The 18,008-nt window shown below is 46.7% G+C and overlaps 1 protein-coding gene across 1 annotated transcript in view; it reads right to left on the reverse strand.

The window, feature by feature from the left end:
* The window catches only part of CTSW (cathepsin W), a 242,907-nt gene that overhangs the window by 124,924 nt on the left and 99,975 nt on the right, over window positions 1-18,008 (reverse strand). The window contains exon 5 of the mRNA XM_069644937.1: window positions 742-838. Within this exon, the coding sequence (XP_069501038.1) occupies window positions 742-838 (97 nt within the window). The remainder of the gene's footprint in view (window positions 1-741; window positions 839-18,008) is intronic.

An 18,008-nucleotide genomic window follows, 5' to 3' on the forward strand; every position in this document is an offset into this window, starting at 1 on the left:
CCTCCCTGGTAGCTTTAATCCCTATTCAGCATCTGTGCTCTGGTATGATCACATTTCTTCCAGCCTCCTATTTCCAAGCCTGAGCACTTTTATGTTCTGTGAATATGCTAACAAGGACACTGTTACAATGCTTTGCGTACCTTTTTCATCCACCTACAGATGTTATGATATGATAGGTTATTTATAACGCATTTAATACCCAGCGGTTTCTAAGCACAGACCCAGGGATCGAACCTGTGTTGTATCATATCTCTTACTTCCAAGACCAGCAGGCTGCTGCTGAGCTATCCCCCCCAGGGCATCCCTATACCTCCCTCATGACTGCTATTGTCAAAATGTGTCCTGCACCTGTGGTAGAACACAATTGGACTACTAATGTTGCCCTGAAATGCCACGCGTTTATTATTCTGATTCCAGCATGGAGGAAGGGCATACGTGGTTTGATTTCTGCATAAGCAGCACATTAGGCTGTGGGTTGGTGATCGTGACGGAGTGGGGGGCGGGAGAGATTCTTAATTTCCCTGGTTCGGTTGACCCCCAAACGTGTCGGTGCCCGGACCACAACATTGTTAAAGATGGCCCTCTTTGCAAATTCTCACACCACTGCTCCCAGAAGTTTCACTTGCCCAGTGGCATTTCAAAATGGCACGGTCAAAGGGTGAATAAAACGATTCCAAGCCTGGCAGAGCCTCGCCCTGGACGTTATGACGCATGAAAGATTTAGAGCAGCTGAGGACATACCTTGGACAGAGACGTTCCTTGGGTATCCTGCTATTGCCCAAAGGGAGTCGATGTTGGAAGCCGCTGCAAAAGCCCAGCATGACCGACAATTTAATCCCTGAAAGAAAACACACGTTACACGATTTTAAAAGGCTTTTGCACTGCACCAATTCACCACCTGAGTGTTCTCACAGCAGTGAGGCTAGCCAGGCGTGGCGTATTTTGCCCCCACTAGGGAAACCCAGACCACAAAAAAAGGGAGGTGGTAGAGAAAAGGGAAACGTGGAACGGATAGATTTACAAACATCGGATGCTGGAAGAAAGAGAGGAAGGGATACGTGAGGGGATGCATGCAGGCCTCGTTCATATATATTAGAGAGACCCTGGAAACGTGGAGATTTATTTGCCCGGGTTATGTTTTTACCGTGCCTAGAAACCCCACAAAATAATAAGTCTGGGACTGTCAAGCCCAGCAACCATGAATGACAGAGCCTAGAGGTGACTGGACACAAGGAGAATGTGAGATCAACAGAGTAGGCAGTAGCCAATGGGGGCGATCTGTCCGTCTGTGTGCCGTACCTCATTATTGTAGTGGATGTGTGGCTGTATGATGAGGCCAAGATGTGCTTGAACGTTCCCTGGCCTTGAAGCATGGAGGATTGCTTGCAATGGTGACGTTTTACCGTCCTAAATCAAATCCAGGAACTTACTTCTGGGATGACTGTGTAAATGGTGAATTCAGTGAACAGCAGGGAACATGCAGGGGCTTGGAGTAGGAGGAGGGGAAAGATCAGCTGGTGTCAATCCACATACCACACTTGCTTCGCCACATATGGAGTGAGGGATTCAAGTGACTGGGAATAAACATGGCAAAGGATGGAAGTGAACCTGTAATCACCCCCCGCCTCATCTCCCTCATTACCTTACTCGGTGCTTGATGTCTCCTTCCTGTGTATCAGAAGCTTGCTAAAGATGTCCACCACTCCCTCTGCTGACCCTCCTACCACTACTTCACCATTGAGGCCTATAAGCAGGATCAGAAGGCAGAACACTTGCAAATCGCGAATCTGAGGGTGCGGCCGGACGGATATCGGCTCTGACGTGTGCTCACCTATTGAAGGACGGGGGTGGTGAGCCGGGCAGAAGGAACCAGAGGGTTTGTGCCCTGCATTGGTACAGTTGTAGCCTGGAATCGTGGTTGGAGAATTCATGTACAGGGGTGGAGCACCCAGCCATTGTATGTGACAAAGGGTTCAACCGAAGTGTGGTGATGTCACCACAGTGCAGATGTTCCCCACAGACAATTCAGATGGACAGGGTACACAGGCCATTGTTGACGATGTTGTCTTGGGCTGCTTTCGGGGCTGTGACCGTAAGGATGGTGTGTGCACATTGGAAGAACATGCATAGGGAGATCTTGGGCAGCTCTAGATCTCCTTCCCACAGACCAGGAGGCACTCCATGAGGTCAGCCTCACTCAGTCGAGAGTCTGAGAATGGCAGCCGGCATAGGATGGAGCACCTGGGTTCACAGGATTGCGACTGGAGGGATCACGTTTGACGATGCCCCTCTCCAGGGCTTGCCAAGTCAAAGGAGGAACTCAGACTCCTCATGGATGCTGCAATAGCTGGGGCTGCTGAGAAAGCGAGGACCATTAAGAAGGTCGATGAGGCTGTATAGGGCTCGGACGAAGATGCAAAGGGTCATTTATATCAAAACAGGGTCTCTCAGCGTGATTGAAACATATCTGAGAGACTCTTCAATTTCCAGCTAAAGATCTCATAGATGAGGAAGAGTAGAACTTTCTCAGTAGGTATGATATATCTGCCACATCCCAGATATTCATCAACACTATCCATAGTATGATGACAACGGAGTGGCAAGATCCTGATGAAGCTGTAGCACCTAGGTTTCTGTCTAAATTATATCCTCTGTAGGATAGCGATCAGGAACTGGCACAGGACATGGTTGACTATATAAGCCCTAATTTGGCGCACATGTCAATGGCTGCGGAAGACATGGCACCCAGGCACTCAGAGAGAAAGATAGACTCCAAATTGAAGAAGGCTTATGTGGGGCCAATTTGTCACTGACGTCAGGGGTCTACCGGGTCCAAAAAACTGAAGCTATTCTTAAATACCTACAGGTCATGTATACCAAGATGGAGGCAGAGGGAGACTGTAGTAGAGACTTTACACCATCAAGCAGGGATTCATGATAAAAGTTTGCAGGCCGGGTTCATGGAATCTGTTTTTCCAGTAGGTCCTTTTGTCCACTGCAACCATCTTTCATTGTCATTCCCTGTTTACCCCCAATACCTCCTCTTGTGTGGGGGTCACCTCCTCATTCCTCGTAGGCCCCTCCCCCAGCTCCCTTTCAGCTCCCTTTTCCTGTGCAGGGGACATCCCCGCGACCCTCAGGGCCTTACCCTCATGGCCTTCTGCCACCAATCCCCCGTCCTCTTCTACCCGCCCTGATCTGCCCTTCACCCCCATGAGACCTATCGTAAATCCTTTACTAGGGCAAGAGGATGTCCCAAGATCACGCCAGGGTTTTAGGGGAAACGTCAGTCAGCCTTTTCTGTGGCATTGACTAAACCATAACAGTCCTGACTATGCCCTGGAGTTTCATGTACTGGTATCTAGTTAAAAATGTCATACACACGCCACCACGAAACTCTTAACAGTGGGATCGACCGGGAGGAGGAATGTGATGTTACAAAGTTCTTAAATATAAGCAAGTACAAGAATCTTTGAATTTTAAACATAGGTATTATTGTAATAGGGAGTGAGGGATTATTCCATATATATAAAATGCACCTTTTTAAATAAATTGCAAATTAATTGGACGAGATATAGAACATGGAAGAAAGGGAGGAAAACAACATTTTTAACTACAAAGCAGAGCATCATTTGTGTATCTAATACGGCAAAGTAGACTGATAATTAGAACAACAATAAGAACATTTAGTGATAATAAATAGGAGTTTGCTTAATACAAGTTTTAAACACTTTTTTTTAGAGAATTTAATGGAATCCAGTATGGAAACAGACTCGCAGCAGAACATTTGGAAGTTATCTCTTTAATATTTCAAGTGCATCATGGAGTGCTATGAGTATATAACTGTCAGATTAATCTGTGGCTCTAAGTAGAATCACCATGAGCCTTCAAAATGCATTTGTGGCACCAGGTTCCCACGCCACCCTTTTCTAACGGATTGTGTAATCTAATTTCCTTATGCGAGGAGTGATAATCGTTTGTTTTTAACTGGCAGTTCATTTACATAACCAATGTATTTGTTGCACATTTGCAAAATACATGTACGACTAGTAATCCCTATAAATGTAGACTTTTTGATCATTGATTGGATTATAATTTGATGTTGCAGATGCCCTTGGCTGACGAATGAATAAAGACTCCACTAATCAAAATGTTGTCCCTGAAGAAGGCTGGGTTGAAGAGAACGTAACCCATTGCAGCTGAAATCTCAATGGCAACTAGCAAGAGATCCTCACCAGTAGAACACAAATGTACAAGTATATGAATTTGTGACAAATTAGTTTCTTTCTATATAATGGAGAACTGTTGTGTATCTGTCCATGGATTGTTTATAATTGATTATGCGGCTGCATCTTATGTAAAATAGATTAGTGACTGAATGTTTGTGTGTGTGGTTCTTCCTTCTAAAATAGCATAGATGGCAACTTTATAGAGTGGGCGCGAGGTTCACTTGCGCGGTGCCCACACTCCTATGCCCCACCCTGCAAAAATGTGCATATTTGCATAACCACAGCCATCACTTTAAATAAAGAGAGAATATTCCCGGTAGGCCTCTGCCCCCTTGGCCTCTTTCTTGTGGTAACCTCTTTTATTTCCCATAGGAAAGGGGTGGCCTGGTGAAAATGTGTAATATGGGGCCACTTGGAACATTATTTCCACTATTTCCACAGCCTCTTTTGGATCCCAGTCCACCACTGCGAATATGCTATGAACCACCACATGAGGACTTTTTACAGTAGAATCAGGAACAAACTCTGTTCACTTTGATTTACTTTTGTGATGGTGTTTAATAGTGGACATAACTGTATTTATTACCTGTCCGTAAGTGACTGTGTTTAGTGCCGTTAGTTTGACAGGAGAGCATTTCATCTTATTTGCATCTCTCAGTGGAAGTGTCTACTGCATTGCACTTTTAATTTAGCCTTTAATCCGTGTTACAAAGTGGGGGGATTGCAATGCTGTGCCTTGTGACTTTGGGGAAAACACTCTTCTGAGCTCGTGTGTGTTTTGCAAGCCTCGAATGACACGCCTGGGAGAGTGACATTGGAGACACAGCAGCCTTCTAACAACCGTTTTGGGGGTGGGAAGTGTGGGGGGCTGGCTGCAGGGCCTAGCAAGCCTGCAAAGCTGTGGTAATGACAGGAGGTGAAAGGCCTGCGACTGTTTGCCAGCAGATGAAAGGCTCGCTTTGCATCTGAAAGGGTCATCACTTTAGCAAGTGATGACCTAGTTTCTCTCAAACTGCTCTACCTGTGGGTTTGTTTTCCAACACCTTTGCGACCCGAGGGCTATGTGTTAAATTTGAGGGTGAAACCCGTGAGTCACAGCTCAGTAGGCAGCTATGGGATAGTTCAGTGGTGTAGCTGGCCGCCCCACATGTCCTGGGGGGAGAGAAATGATTTCCGTTACAGGAAATAATTTCTTAATGAATGCAGTTTGACTTCCTAAAGAAACGATTTCTTTTTTAAAGTCATAGGGCTCCTCCCATCCCATGACATGGAGGCCTCCAGCTCCTCTGTGATGACAGGAACAACTGTTCCTGCTGCAGAAAGCTGGAGGCCTCGTTCCCTGGATCAAGGATTCAAAAGGTAAGAACATGTATGTTGTGTATATGTGTGTGCGTGCATGCATTAAAGTGTGTTATGTGTGTGTGTGTGAATATTCATATAATGTAATGTGTGTGAATGAGTGAGTATATGATGTATGGGTGGCTGCCTGGGTGTGGTGTGTGAGTGTATGTTGAACGGGTGCACATGTAAATGTATGGGTGGCTGGGTGTGCATGTGTATGGTGAATGGTGTATGAATGTGTGAATGCTTGTGTTTAATGCCTGGATTACTTTTGGCAACCTTCATTCCTCCTAGCCCTTGTTTACTCACCCCAGCACTTGTGAATGTGACACATTGCCTCATACACAAGTACTGGGACGAGGTAGAGGAACATGGAGGTAATGCCTGGCTTAGATAACTGTAATTTTCATTACTCCTAGTCCCTTTCTTCTTCATCACTGTACTTACCTATTCGGCAAGGTGCCTCATACATAAGTACTGGGATGAGGAAGAGGGACGTGGAGGTAATTCTGGGCAGAGAAGCTGATTTCGGGGGGTGTAGTAGGCGGTGGTGGAAGTGGACATATGTGGGAGGTTTGGGGCAGGGGTTGTGCGCTAAATCGAATGGTCATCCATGTCCAGGCTAAGCAGGCATGAAATGTGTTCATATGTGCTATTATTGTCTAGACTGGCATTTTGGTGCAGCCAGTCTACTCATTTCTTACTGTGGCCTGACTTTTTTTTACATGGCATCCCTGATAAAGCGGTCCTTCTACGTGTAATTACCGGGCTTGAGTGGCATTTGGGTCCAGCTAGTCTAGCCGTTTCTTACTGTGGCACTGTAGATTTCTGTGGGGAGCTGTGATTAAACAACCATGAATATTTCTATTGCTTCGACCGGCATTTTGGTGCAAATATTCTAGTTATGTCTTAATGTGGCATGGCATGTTTTACTGTAATATGTTTATTACATGTCTAGACTAGTCTAGACATGTAATGTCAGTGGACATGTTTTCATTGTGGCATGGCATTTTTAATAGCAAAGCATTCAATTAATGAAAGCATTAATGTTCCTGTGCACTGTTGGTGACTTGAATGTATTGGATTTTTGGATTGTGTTACCCTATACAACAACTGCAAATGTTCTAGGCGAAATGGCACTGCATTAAAACACATATTTATATCTTTCACCTAGTGCAGTGTGCGGTGTTCCCCTGCCGTAGCATGATCATTGTGTGTATTGCGCAAGCATGGTAGTCTAGGCGAGCCCAGAGTGTGGTTGCAACCTGTGATTTGTTGCTCAGCTTGGGAGTCAGGGGGTCCCTCAGCATGGCTCGCCTCTTGTGTGCTATACCACTGGGATAGTTGTGATTAGTAGTAGGTTTTTCCTGTCTTATTTATTTTAATGATATTTACTGTAGTAAATATAGGACTTTTTCTATATCTATTTATTAAATAATACATACCTTATAGACCATCTCTATTATATGTGGAATGTTATTATCTATATTTGGATGTTGAATTCTGCGTTGTTTCTGAAATGAATGTTAGTTTGTTATATCTAAATATGTGAAAGAATGTATAGCATTATGGTGGAATTCTGTAGGGATTAGATATACTTTACCCTTTTCCATCCCTTTGGCTTTAGAGTGGCCTCGCTGTTTCATATATATGCAATGGAGCCGCACAAATCAACATTCCCAGTAGGAAAGAGGCTGCAAATGTTTGGTGAGCGATGGCGACAACTGATCAGGGATCCTTTGGCATCTCAAAATAGTCTCAGTGGTGTACTCAATAGAGTTCTCCTAAGAGAGACAGAGATGGTTAGAATCAGGCTGCCAAGAGGTGAGGTCTGCAGGAGGCCATGCACCACCTCATGGAGGAGCTGCTGGAAATGAGAGCCCTACTTCTGGTCCCACAGGAACAATGGACCCTGGCTTTTATCCCCATATGCTCCTCATACAGAAAGCCTCGAGGGTCACAGACTAGTGCCCAACCTGTAAAAGCTAAATCAGTGGATACCAGACATTCATTTTAAAACACAATCACTTCAGAATATCTTGCCCAGGCCCTTCCCAGGGACATTTGACTGTGATGGACCTGCAGGATGTTTATCATCACATCCCAATTTCCCTGACCCAACGCAATTATCTATGCTTCATTGTTGATGATGAGCACCTAGAATACGCAGTGTGTATCTTCGGACTGAAGTCGGCCCCTTGGACCTTTACCAAACTAGTCACCAGTGGTAGCTTTTCTGCGACAGCAGAGGTGCAGATGTTGCAACCTTGGATTTAGTGAGATCTTGGCCCATCTATCATCCTGGTAAACTAGAAGAAGTCTCCTCTGATTCTGGTTGAGATATTGGACTTCATTGTTGCGATGATTTTATTGGACCAGCGAATGGAGGCATCAGTGTCAGAGTGGCTGAGGGTGCAGGGTGAGATGGCAGCAACAGAGCTCTTGGTGCCCTGGGTTCATTATCTTCTGAAACACCTGGTGAATTATGTGCTGTCCCTTTGGTTTCTTAATTCCACCCGCTATGAGGAGAAGATTTCAAGTTTCCCTATAAATCAAAAAGCAGTTGGGGTTGTGGCTCATCCCAGAGAACTAGAAGTGCACTTCTCTTGCTTCCCCGGGTCTGTCCCTAACTATAAATACCAGTGACCTCGGTTGTGGGTGACAAGCAGGCACATGATAAGTGGCTGGACTCAGAGAGCACTCATTCCTCCAACTGGAGGGAGTTGGCTGTTACTCTCCAGGCCTTCTGTTATTTTCAGGCTTTCTGTACGTGAAACCGGGAGGGGTTGGACAGATAACATGGTAGCCAAAGCTTATATAAGGGCCAGAAGAGGGGGCACTAGGTCCAGCTCACTGTAACAGGTTAGCAAGGGACAAAACCCTGCTGCTTGAAAATGCATATATCGTACAGTTTCATCAAGTTAACTAAAAATCATGTGAATATACTTAGACAGTCTGGATGTACGTCCTACATGAGCCCCTACAAATGTACATCCATGCAAGTACGAATGTGGACAAAAATGGTTGTTTAATACAGCAAAAAGAAATGTAATTAAACTATAACATAACTTGTATTGATCGAAGGCACAAATTGTTCATTTACTAAATGAACCACATGAAAAAATACAATAAACACATCAAAAAGCACACACACATACACCGTGGCTGCCTTGTGTGGATGAAACACAAAATGGACTTGAAGAACAAAAGAAACCTTTTTACATAACTAAAAAACTGAATTCAAAAGAATACAAACAGTACAGAAACAAACACATAGCATGTAACCATCTAAACAAAGAAAGATATGTCAAACAAACTAAAAAGTACAGTGTATTGCAAACTTGAATCAATCACATACAGTTCAATAAGAGAAACTAATTTAATTGAAACACAAATCTTTATCCATGCAGAGTGGGTGAGACAACCCACAAAAATGTCTCATCGACTCAAGAGTTTCATGCCTGTATCAAGGTCCACATTCCAACACAAAAATTGGGCCCGGCCCTCTTTAGGACGTGTAAACAGCAACTTGTGACAAGGTACAACGGCGCATGGGTGGGTAATTTTCATCTGTGGTTACCAGCAACTATGGATGCTGCAGAAGTAGGTCTTCAACCCTTATGTTCATTTACACGGAAAGGTGTTAACAAAGTGAATCTGGATCCAGGACCACCATTATATTGATGGAATGAGAAAATGTCAGCACTGCATTCAAGGATATGTCAAGTGAAGCTCCTTGCCGTGCATGGGGACCCAGACAGGTCACGCAATTGTAAGCAGAGTGCGCTAGTAGCCGCGGTTCAGGAAAACCAGAGCAGTCTCTGTCACTACTGGTGGAGAGGATCTGCTCATGGGCATAGAACAACCTACGCTCATTAGACACAGTACCCATCCAAGGTGTCTTGAATGCCCATGCAGACAGGTTGAGCATCAGTTTACATCCATCAATCTTTGGCTGTCTCCCAGGGCCTTCCTAGCAGTCTTCAGGAGGTTTGAGACACTCCAGTTGGACCTATTTGCTCCCATGACCACCAAGGTGACACATAGATTTTGTTCTCTATACACAATCCATAAGCATGGTGGGGGGTGGATGAATGGACAGTATGGTGGCGGGATCTTCTCTGTTACGCCTTTCCTCCTTTCCCACTGATCACAAAAATAGAGGCCAAGGTCAGGGCAGAAATGGCACAGGTGATCCTGATTATTCCCTTCTGTCCCAGAAGGGTGTGGTTTCTACTCCTCTTGGATCTGGCAGTAACCGTCCCTTTGATGTTTCTCCAGGAACCATCTCTGGTTTTTGATCAGGTCTCCCCACTCTGCAGTATGTCGAGCCTGAGACTCTTGGCTTGGAAATTGAATGGAGTGGGTTGCAAAACTTAAGGGTGTCAACAGAAACAACAGTAGCTGTACAAATTGGTAGATGACCATCAACATATGGGGCCTATTAGCACATTGGGTGGCGAACAAGTACTGGTGTGATCTTTGTAAGGGTAGCCCAACTTCCAGGGGTATCCCTAATTATAAGGGTACCCCTAATCACGCTCACACCAGAGAAAAGTACACACCTCTAGGGAAGTAAGGCCAAAAGTCCATCTTGCAAGGATACCAAATTTATTCTTTACAGAAATGAGGATAGGAGCAAATAACTCCACTGCCTGAATGCTCTCTTCTGTCCCTCAACCATTCCTTTCTCCTGTCCAACTGGAGCCAGGCAGGAGCTTTAATACTCTTGACTTGGTCACTGGATAGTGGGGGTGTACCGAATAGTAAATTTACTATTCGGCCGAATACCGAATAGTTGCCTGAAGTGTTCAGCCAGAGCCAAATAGTGACCGAATAGTAGATTACTACTGTAAATGTGTCAAGATATGCATAACAAGCCAAAATGGTTGGCCTTGCCATTGCTTGTTCTAACAGGACTTCAGTGAAGGACATGCATAGTGCTTATAAATAGATCATAGCTTTAGAAGGGAAGTTTTATTATTGATTGCTTTCATTGCCTAATAAGAAATTCAGTAGGGAACTGGGGCTTTGTGGGAGTTTTTCAGTCGAAATCGTTCCTTCACAACTCCAATTACTTAAACATTTGCATATTGGAATAGGCACTGCTATATTAACAAAGAAACAAATTAATAACGGATTGTTGAAAAGTGCCTAATGCACTGGTCCTAGGCCTCGGTGTCTTCCCAGTGCTGGCTGTTGAAGTGGGCCTGTCATCTGGCTCCTGTTGTTCGCCCCTTTGTTCCTGCCCAGTGCTCGGCTTGGGAGGGGCCGCTCATTCCAGATCAGCTGAGGTCAGGAAGATGTATCATGCTGACAGGAGGTAAGTGTGGGGAAGGGGCAAGGAACAGGCCTGTTCCTTGAGGGTCGGGCCATATGGCCTTCTTGTTCACCCACCCTCCTCATGCCTACGTCACTTGGGGGAGGTGCATGTGGATTGGCAGTCGTGCGTGTATCGTGTATTTTTTTTTTATTTGATTTTATGTCAAACAGGTTACAGTTTATTCAATAGCAATTAACAAGCTTTGCAAACAATAAAAAACAAAGAATTGTGCCATACAAAGACAGTCATAATCCAATTTTTACATTCGCCAATGCGTATGTGAACTTTCCATTTGCATTTAACTTCCGTTTAGAATAACAGTAAATATGAACAGTAATCCCTGCTTTCCCCTCCCTCCGCTCCCTCCTTCCACCCTACAAGACTTGGTCGACTGCTGCTGGGGAATGTGTTTTCTAGTGTGTGGCGAGTTGCATGATAGATTTGGTATGTTTTGGGGACCACCTTGTTTGGGAAGTTAGTGTGGTTTTTGGTTGTCTTAGGTCCTGTATTCCATCAAAAGGTGATCTCTTGTAATGTGAGACTATGGGGCTGGTGGACCTGTAGACATTAATGTGTCATTTCCGGCATGTATTTGTTAAGGAATTCCATCCATAGAGTATCGCACTGTGTGGATTTCCCGTGTATGGATGCTGTGATCTTTTCCATGGTGCACATATTGGAGGTTACATTGACCCATTCTTTCTCGGTTGGGATCGTTGGACATTTCCATTTCATGGCTAAGAGAGCCCTTGTAGCTAGTAACAGCGGTTCAGCTATGTCTTTGACCCTCCTCCATTCATCTTCAATTTTTTCAAAACCAAATAGTACCAGGTGGGGGTCTGCTGTCCTCTGGATCCCATCTAGGTCCCTAATCCAACCCAGCACTTTGTTCCAGTAAACTTTAATTCGGGGGCAATTCCACCACATGTGCCCCCGAATTGGGGGACACATGTGGTGTCCCCCAATTCGGGAATGGATCCCATGGATCCGCAACCTCTCCAACATAGTGGGCTAGATGATTGGTACATTTTGGAGAGCCTGTGCGGGTCATATTGCCATCTATTTAATAGTTTAATTGCATGCAGTTTATATTGGCACGAGATCGCGGCTATGGGTGCTGCCCAACATATCTTGTCCCACATCTCCGGATCAATACTATCTCCAATGTCCCTCTCCCATTTCAGTCTAAGGGGTTCTGTTGACCTTTCCCCTGCCTCTATGAGCGTTCTATATAGGATTGAGATCAGTCCCTTTGTTTCAGTTCTAGAATCTAATATTTTCTCGAATGGGGTGAGGTCCCTTTCAAACTTGTCCTTCCATTTGGGCTTTATCAAGACACCCTTAATTTGCAGAAAGTTGAATGCAGACAGTGTGCCAATTCCGAGTGCCTCCTCCAGCTCGGGGAGTGTGATAAATGAGTCCTTTTTTAGAAGCTGTCCCACCCTTTCCAGGCCCGCCTCGTACCAGGATTGAAATCTCTCTACGTTAGGAATCTGGTCGTTGATGCCAGGCGACCACAGGTTACTCAGTGGCGATGGCCACGTAGTGATGTTTTCCATATCCTTGCCTTCTCGCCATACATCCCATATGGTTTCAAACATCGGGTGTGCTTTAGATCTCTTTAATACTCTCCTTCTAGGGGACCATAGCCACTCAGAGATTGTCGCCGGGGACAATCAGTGATTGTCCATGGCAATCCATTGAGGTGGTTTCTGATCGCAGAGGTGGGGAATGAGGACTTGCAACTGGGTTGCTACATAATATTTCTGAATATCCGGAAGGCCCACCCCACCCTTATCTTTCGGTAGCGTCAGGTTTGGTATATGCAATTCTTGGTTTCTTCCCCTGCCATAGGAACTTTATGATCGCTTTCTTGACTTCTGTAAAGAATTGGTGCGGCATTTGCATAGGGAGCATTTGAAAGGGGTATACAAATCTCAGGAGACAGGTCATTATTATTGCATTTAGGCGTCCCAGCCAGGATATGGTTAGTTTGTCCCTTCTGGCGAGGTCTGCATGAAATTTTCGGAGAAGCGCCAGGAAGTTGGCCTCATATAGATCACGTAGAGATCTCGTGACATGTATCCCCAAATATTTCAATTTCTCATGCTCTATCGTAAGGCCCAGGGAAGAATATCTTTCATTGTTCGCTTCCATCGATCCCAGTAGGGGGAAGAGTATTGACTTGGATTTGTTGATTTTAAATCCCGATAAATAGCCGTATGCATTTATTAAATTTAGTGCCCTGGGGATGGATGTGTTGGGGTTTATAACATGGAGAAGTAAGTCATCGGCGTATAGCGCCACCTTGTATTCCACCTGCCCCAGTCTCATTCCCTCAATTCGGGCGTCATTCCTTATTTTCTGGGCTAGGGGTTCTACAGAAAGGGCGAAGAGTATGGCCAATAGGGGACATCCCTGTCGGGTGCCACGTTTCAATTCGAACCACCTCGAGCACTCTCCATTGACTGACACTGCGTCTCTAGGCGCTGTGTACACTGCTTTTATCCCTTTTCTGAATTTTGGTCCTATACCTACAGCGTGGAGGACTGCGGCAAGGAATTCCCATTCCACTCTATCAAATGCTTTTTCAGCATCAATGGAAAGCAAGGCGAGGTCACCATTCATATTTTGGGAGGCTGCGACCAAATGGAGAGTTTTTCGAATGGTGTCCGCCCCTTGTCGCCCGATTATGAATCCGACCTGGTCGGAGTGAATAAGGTGGGGCATGTGAGTCTCCAACCTGGCAGCCAATACCCTCGTGTAGATTTTGGCATCGAGATTGAGCAAGGATATAGGGCGATATGACCCACAACATTTGGGGTCCCTACCCTCCTTGGGGATGACCGATATGAGAGCTCGGACGAAGGAATCGGGGGCGGTTCCCGTTTCTAGGATCTCATTGAATAATTCAGTCAGAAATGGGGCTAGGAGGGCACTGAAGGTCTTATAAAAGCCGGCTGTGTATCCATCCTCCCCCGGGGATTTGCCCAGTGTTAGCCTTTTGATCGCTTGGTGTACTTCCTCTTCCATTATGGGGGCCTCAAGGTGAGCAGAGTCTACCTCAGCTATTTTGGGGAGATCGATGTCAGCGAGATAGCTATCTATCTCTTGCGAGTTTGGGTCTGTTTCAGAAGAGTATAGGGATTCATAAAAGTTTGCAAACATTTCAGGGATGAATGGTTTGTCTTGTCCCTGGTCAGGAGTATTGCATGTTATTTCCTTTACCCTTCATTCTGCCCGTTGCATCCTGAGCCTAGCAGCCAACAGTGCGTCGGCTTTGTCCCCTTTTTCATAGAACTTCTGTTTTAATAAATGCAGTTTACATGCTATCTGGCCCTGCTCTAGGTGACAAACCTTCTCCCGCTTCTTTCTAGCTTCTTGAATCTTATCGAGGTCTGTGGCGTCCCCTTCTCTGGCCTCCTTATCCAATCGACATATTTTGTTCCGAAGCCTATTTTCAATGAGGGCCCTTTCCCTTTTCTTCCTCACCCCCTCCCGTATAAGGATCCCCCTCGAGGTTGCTTTGGCCGCTTCCCACACACCCCATTTGGCGATCTCCCTAGTGTCGTTAGTTTTGAAATATTCTATAATCTCGGTTTCCAGTTCCTCTCTAAAGACAAGGTCTCTCCACAGGGTCTCATTGCACCTCCATTTCCCACCCCTGATCGGTAAGTGTTCCCACTGTATATCCGCTGTGACCATGTCGTGATCAGACCATGCGATTGGGGTGATCTCAGAGTATGATGTGATGTCGTGCAGCTCCCGTGAGAGGTAGATATAATCTATTTGAGTAAAAGTGTTGTGCGGGGGAGAATAAAAAGTGTATCCTCTTTCGTCAGGGTGCATATCCCTCCATACATCAACCAGCGCGTATACTTGCATCATGTTCAAATAATCATTATGGTCCCCTCTCATTTCAGTATTGACAGTTGGATTACCCGCCTTAATATCCAAGCTCGGGTCGGCCCACAGATTAAAGTCCCCGCCCAGCACAATATGCCCTGTAGCCTCCAGCATTATTTTGGGGATGGTTCCCGAGAGGAATCTGGGCTGCCCTACATTGGGGGAGTAGATTGTGGCTATCGTTACCTCCACGCTCCCAATGGTACCTGCCACCAATAAAGCTTGCCCCTCCGCATCTGACCAGGATTTTGTGACTTGAAAATCAATTCCCTTTCGAATAAGGTTCCCACACCTCCTTTGCGCAATGGTCCGAGACGTTTCCCTAGAATGGGCCTCTCCTCTCCCTTCATGAACTTGGTTTCCTGCAGGAATAGGATGTCCATCTTGGCTCTCCGAAATTCCCTTAATACTAGCGACCTCTTAGCAGGCGAGTTAAGACCCTTAACATTAAGCGTTCCCACTTTCAATGGGCCCCTTGTGATGACTTCAGGGTAGCCATCTGCTTGTGACATTGGACTATTCATAATCGTAAGCAGCCATTCCCTGTGTTTTATGCCCTCAACCAGTGTCGACATTTTCCCCTCTTCTGCAGTAATTGAAAAAAATGTTTCGGTCTTTCCTTCTCCCATGTCCTGTGACCCCTCCTCCCTCCCCCATTTTCCCCCCCTCCCCTCATATGGCGGCGTCCGAGCGGTTCCAGTTAGTTACACTGCACCAGCAACGAACCACCAGCAGGGACCATTACCTCACGGTCCTTTTGCTAAAATTAACTACCACATGAGTCTGAGCCCCCAATCCGTCCCCCCCACTCAAACTTCAATTTACAACCATTGAACATAGGTGTTTTAGTACCTGACCCGTAGAAAGCCCTGATTTTGAGCAGTGGCATTAAATAAAGTTAGTTATTGCCTGTCCGGGTCACTTGTCTCCCTCTGGGGAAATATTACCTCTGCAGTATTTTCTCGATCCCTTAACTCTCTGTCTCTTAGGGCCTCAAAGTTTCTATTCTCTTCCTTCACCTCATGCTGCGTCTTCGTCGTTCCCTCGTTCATTTGCCTCCACAAGATCAGATATGCATGCCTTTATTTCTCTTTCTGATTGCAGTCTGATCCTCGTGCCGTTGTGCTCGAAAGAAAGGGAGAAGGGGTACCCCATCTGTACCTAGTGTTTCGTTCCTTCAACCATTTCGTCAGGGGGCCACACATCCTTCTCAGGGCTAGTGTCATAGCAGATAAGTCTTGATATACGGTTATTTGAGCTCCGTTAAGGGAGATCACCCCTCCACGCCTTGCCTTCTCAAGAATTTTGGCCTTGTCTGATACCTGTGGAAGCGGGCGAGGACCGATCTCGGTCCTCCCGGTGGGCCTCCTGCCCTGTGGATCTGCTCTGTCCTTGGTTCATCAATCGCATATTTAGCCTTGAGAATCTTAATGATGTAGTGAATCCTTGTTTTTAAGCTCTCCTCAGTCTCCCCTTCGTGCTCCGGGATTCCAAAGAAACGCAGGTTATTTCGTCGTTCTCGATTTTCCAAATCATCCATTTTTAACCTGTATTCCTCTTCTCGCTGCTCAAGTTCTGTAATTCTGTGTCCCAGCTGCGTTTCCAGAGTGTCTATCGAGGCTTGGTTGTTTTCTACTCCCTCTAGCCTGTCCTCAATCCTATCCATACGTTGGGTGATTTTGAAGATTTTGCCACCTATATTAGCTCCCATATTTTTTATTTCCGTTAACAGGGCTGCCACGTCATTCTTCGTAGCCAGTGTCTCACCATGTGCTATTGCTCCAGTTGCCATTTTGTGGGAGACGATTTCACGAGTGGGGGGAGCGTAAGTGTATGTGGCAAGCTTCTCTTTTGCCTGCATATATTCAGGGACCTTCCCCACCGATTCAGATTCAAATTTGTGATGCGTAGGCTGTGAAGGGTCCACTCTCAGGTTATACTGTATGTGCACAGACCCTTCTCCCCCTCTCCGTTACTGTGCTACGGTTGCTCTTTTTACTCTCAGGGCACGGCCCGGTTACTTTCTCCCAGTTTTGAGTGCTCTGTGCAGCCTGCGAGGTCCTCAGTGTGGTGGGGGGGAGAAGTTGCGAGGTACCCCCTATATGTCAGTCCTGTTATGCACTGGGGTACTTGAGGAGGCACACGCCCCTGTGGTGGGGCCCTACCCTCAGTCCTGGTGGACTCTCAGGTTGGTGCGTGCAGCACTGGGTGTTCTTGCTCCCGCGGGGTAGAGGTGCTCTGTGGAGATTGTAGAGGCTCCTTAAGGTGGTTCTGGGCTATCGCAGCGTTTGATCATGTGGGGGGGGGTCAGCAGATACAACTATGTTGTCTGTGGCAAGTTCCGCCGTGTACCGGGTCAGAGCAGGTGTGGATTGCCAGAAGGTTCAAAAAGAGGGGACCTTGTCGCCTGTAGCTCCAGCACATAGCTTTTCGTAGTTGTGGCTCTGGCGTGAGAGTGTGCGGTGGGGGCCTCCCTGTTTTGAGCTTGTGGTACTTGGTGCGCCCAGAAGGCTTTGCTCTGTTCTTTTCTCGGTGTTTGCCCTCTTGTTTCCTTCCCCCTCCACTTCCTATCTCTGTCAGAGCAGAGTTTGGCTCCTTATAGTGTTTCCGTTGCTTCACGGGCGCTTTGGGGGGCCCCGTGTGTGGGGGTGATTGCAGTCCCCCAGCACACTTCCTCTTTGAGGTACCGCCGGCGCCGGGCTCTGGGCTGCCGGGGGGAGGGCCGAGGTGCCGGGTGTGTGCGCACAAAGCGCAGGCCTTAAACAGCGGCCTACCTTGTCCACGGAGGCGGGCCTGTTCACATATTCGCCGGCACAGTCCTCCGCTCAAAGGCGGATGCGAATCCAGAAAGGCTAGTGTGTCGGGGGCCCGCACGACCTCCGACGAAGTTCCCCCAGGGAAATAGGTCTGCAGGCAGGGGCTGATGCTGGTCTCCAACTCCAGTTCCTCTCGTGGGGGGATCGTCGGGCGAGCCGGTACGCCTCCCTGGGGTCCCGCATGCTCCAGTAGTTTTGTTTTCTTCTTTGCTGCCGGGCACTACGCAGACCAACCACGTTTTCTTCGGTTTCCACCCGAAGGAACCTCCGATTTTGTTCACATTTTTTCCTGGCTGGGGGGGCCACACTCATACGTCCCATGTCCGATTGGCAGCTCCGAGGGGGGGGTCGCAAAGTGGGGGCTCAGGACCCCTTTTCGGACCTCGGGCGTGG

The sequence above is a fragment of the Ambystoma mexicanum genome, chromosome 2p (genome assembly GCF_040938575.1).
Source record: "Ambystoma mexicanum isolate Mex_15411 chromosome 2p, UKY_AmexF1_1, whole genome shotgun sequence".
NCBI classification, from domain to species: domain Eukaryota; kingdom Metazoa; phylum Chordata; class Amphibia; order Caudata; family Ambystomatidae; genus Ambystoma; species Ambystoma mexicanum.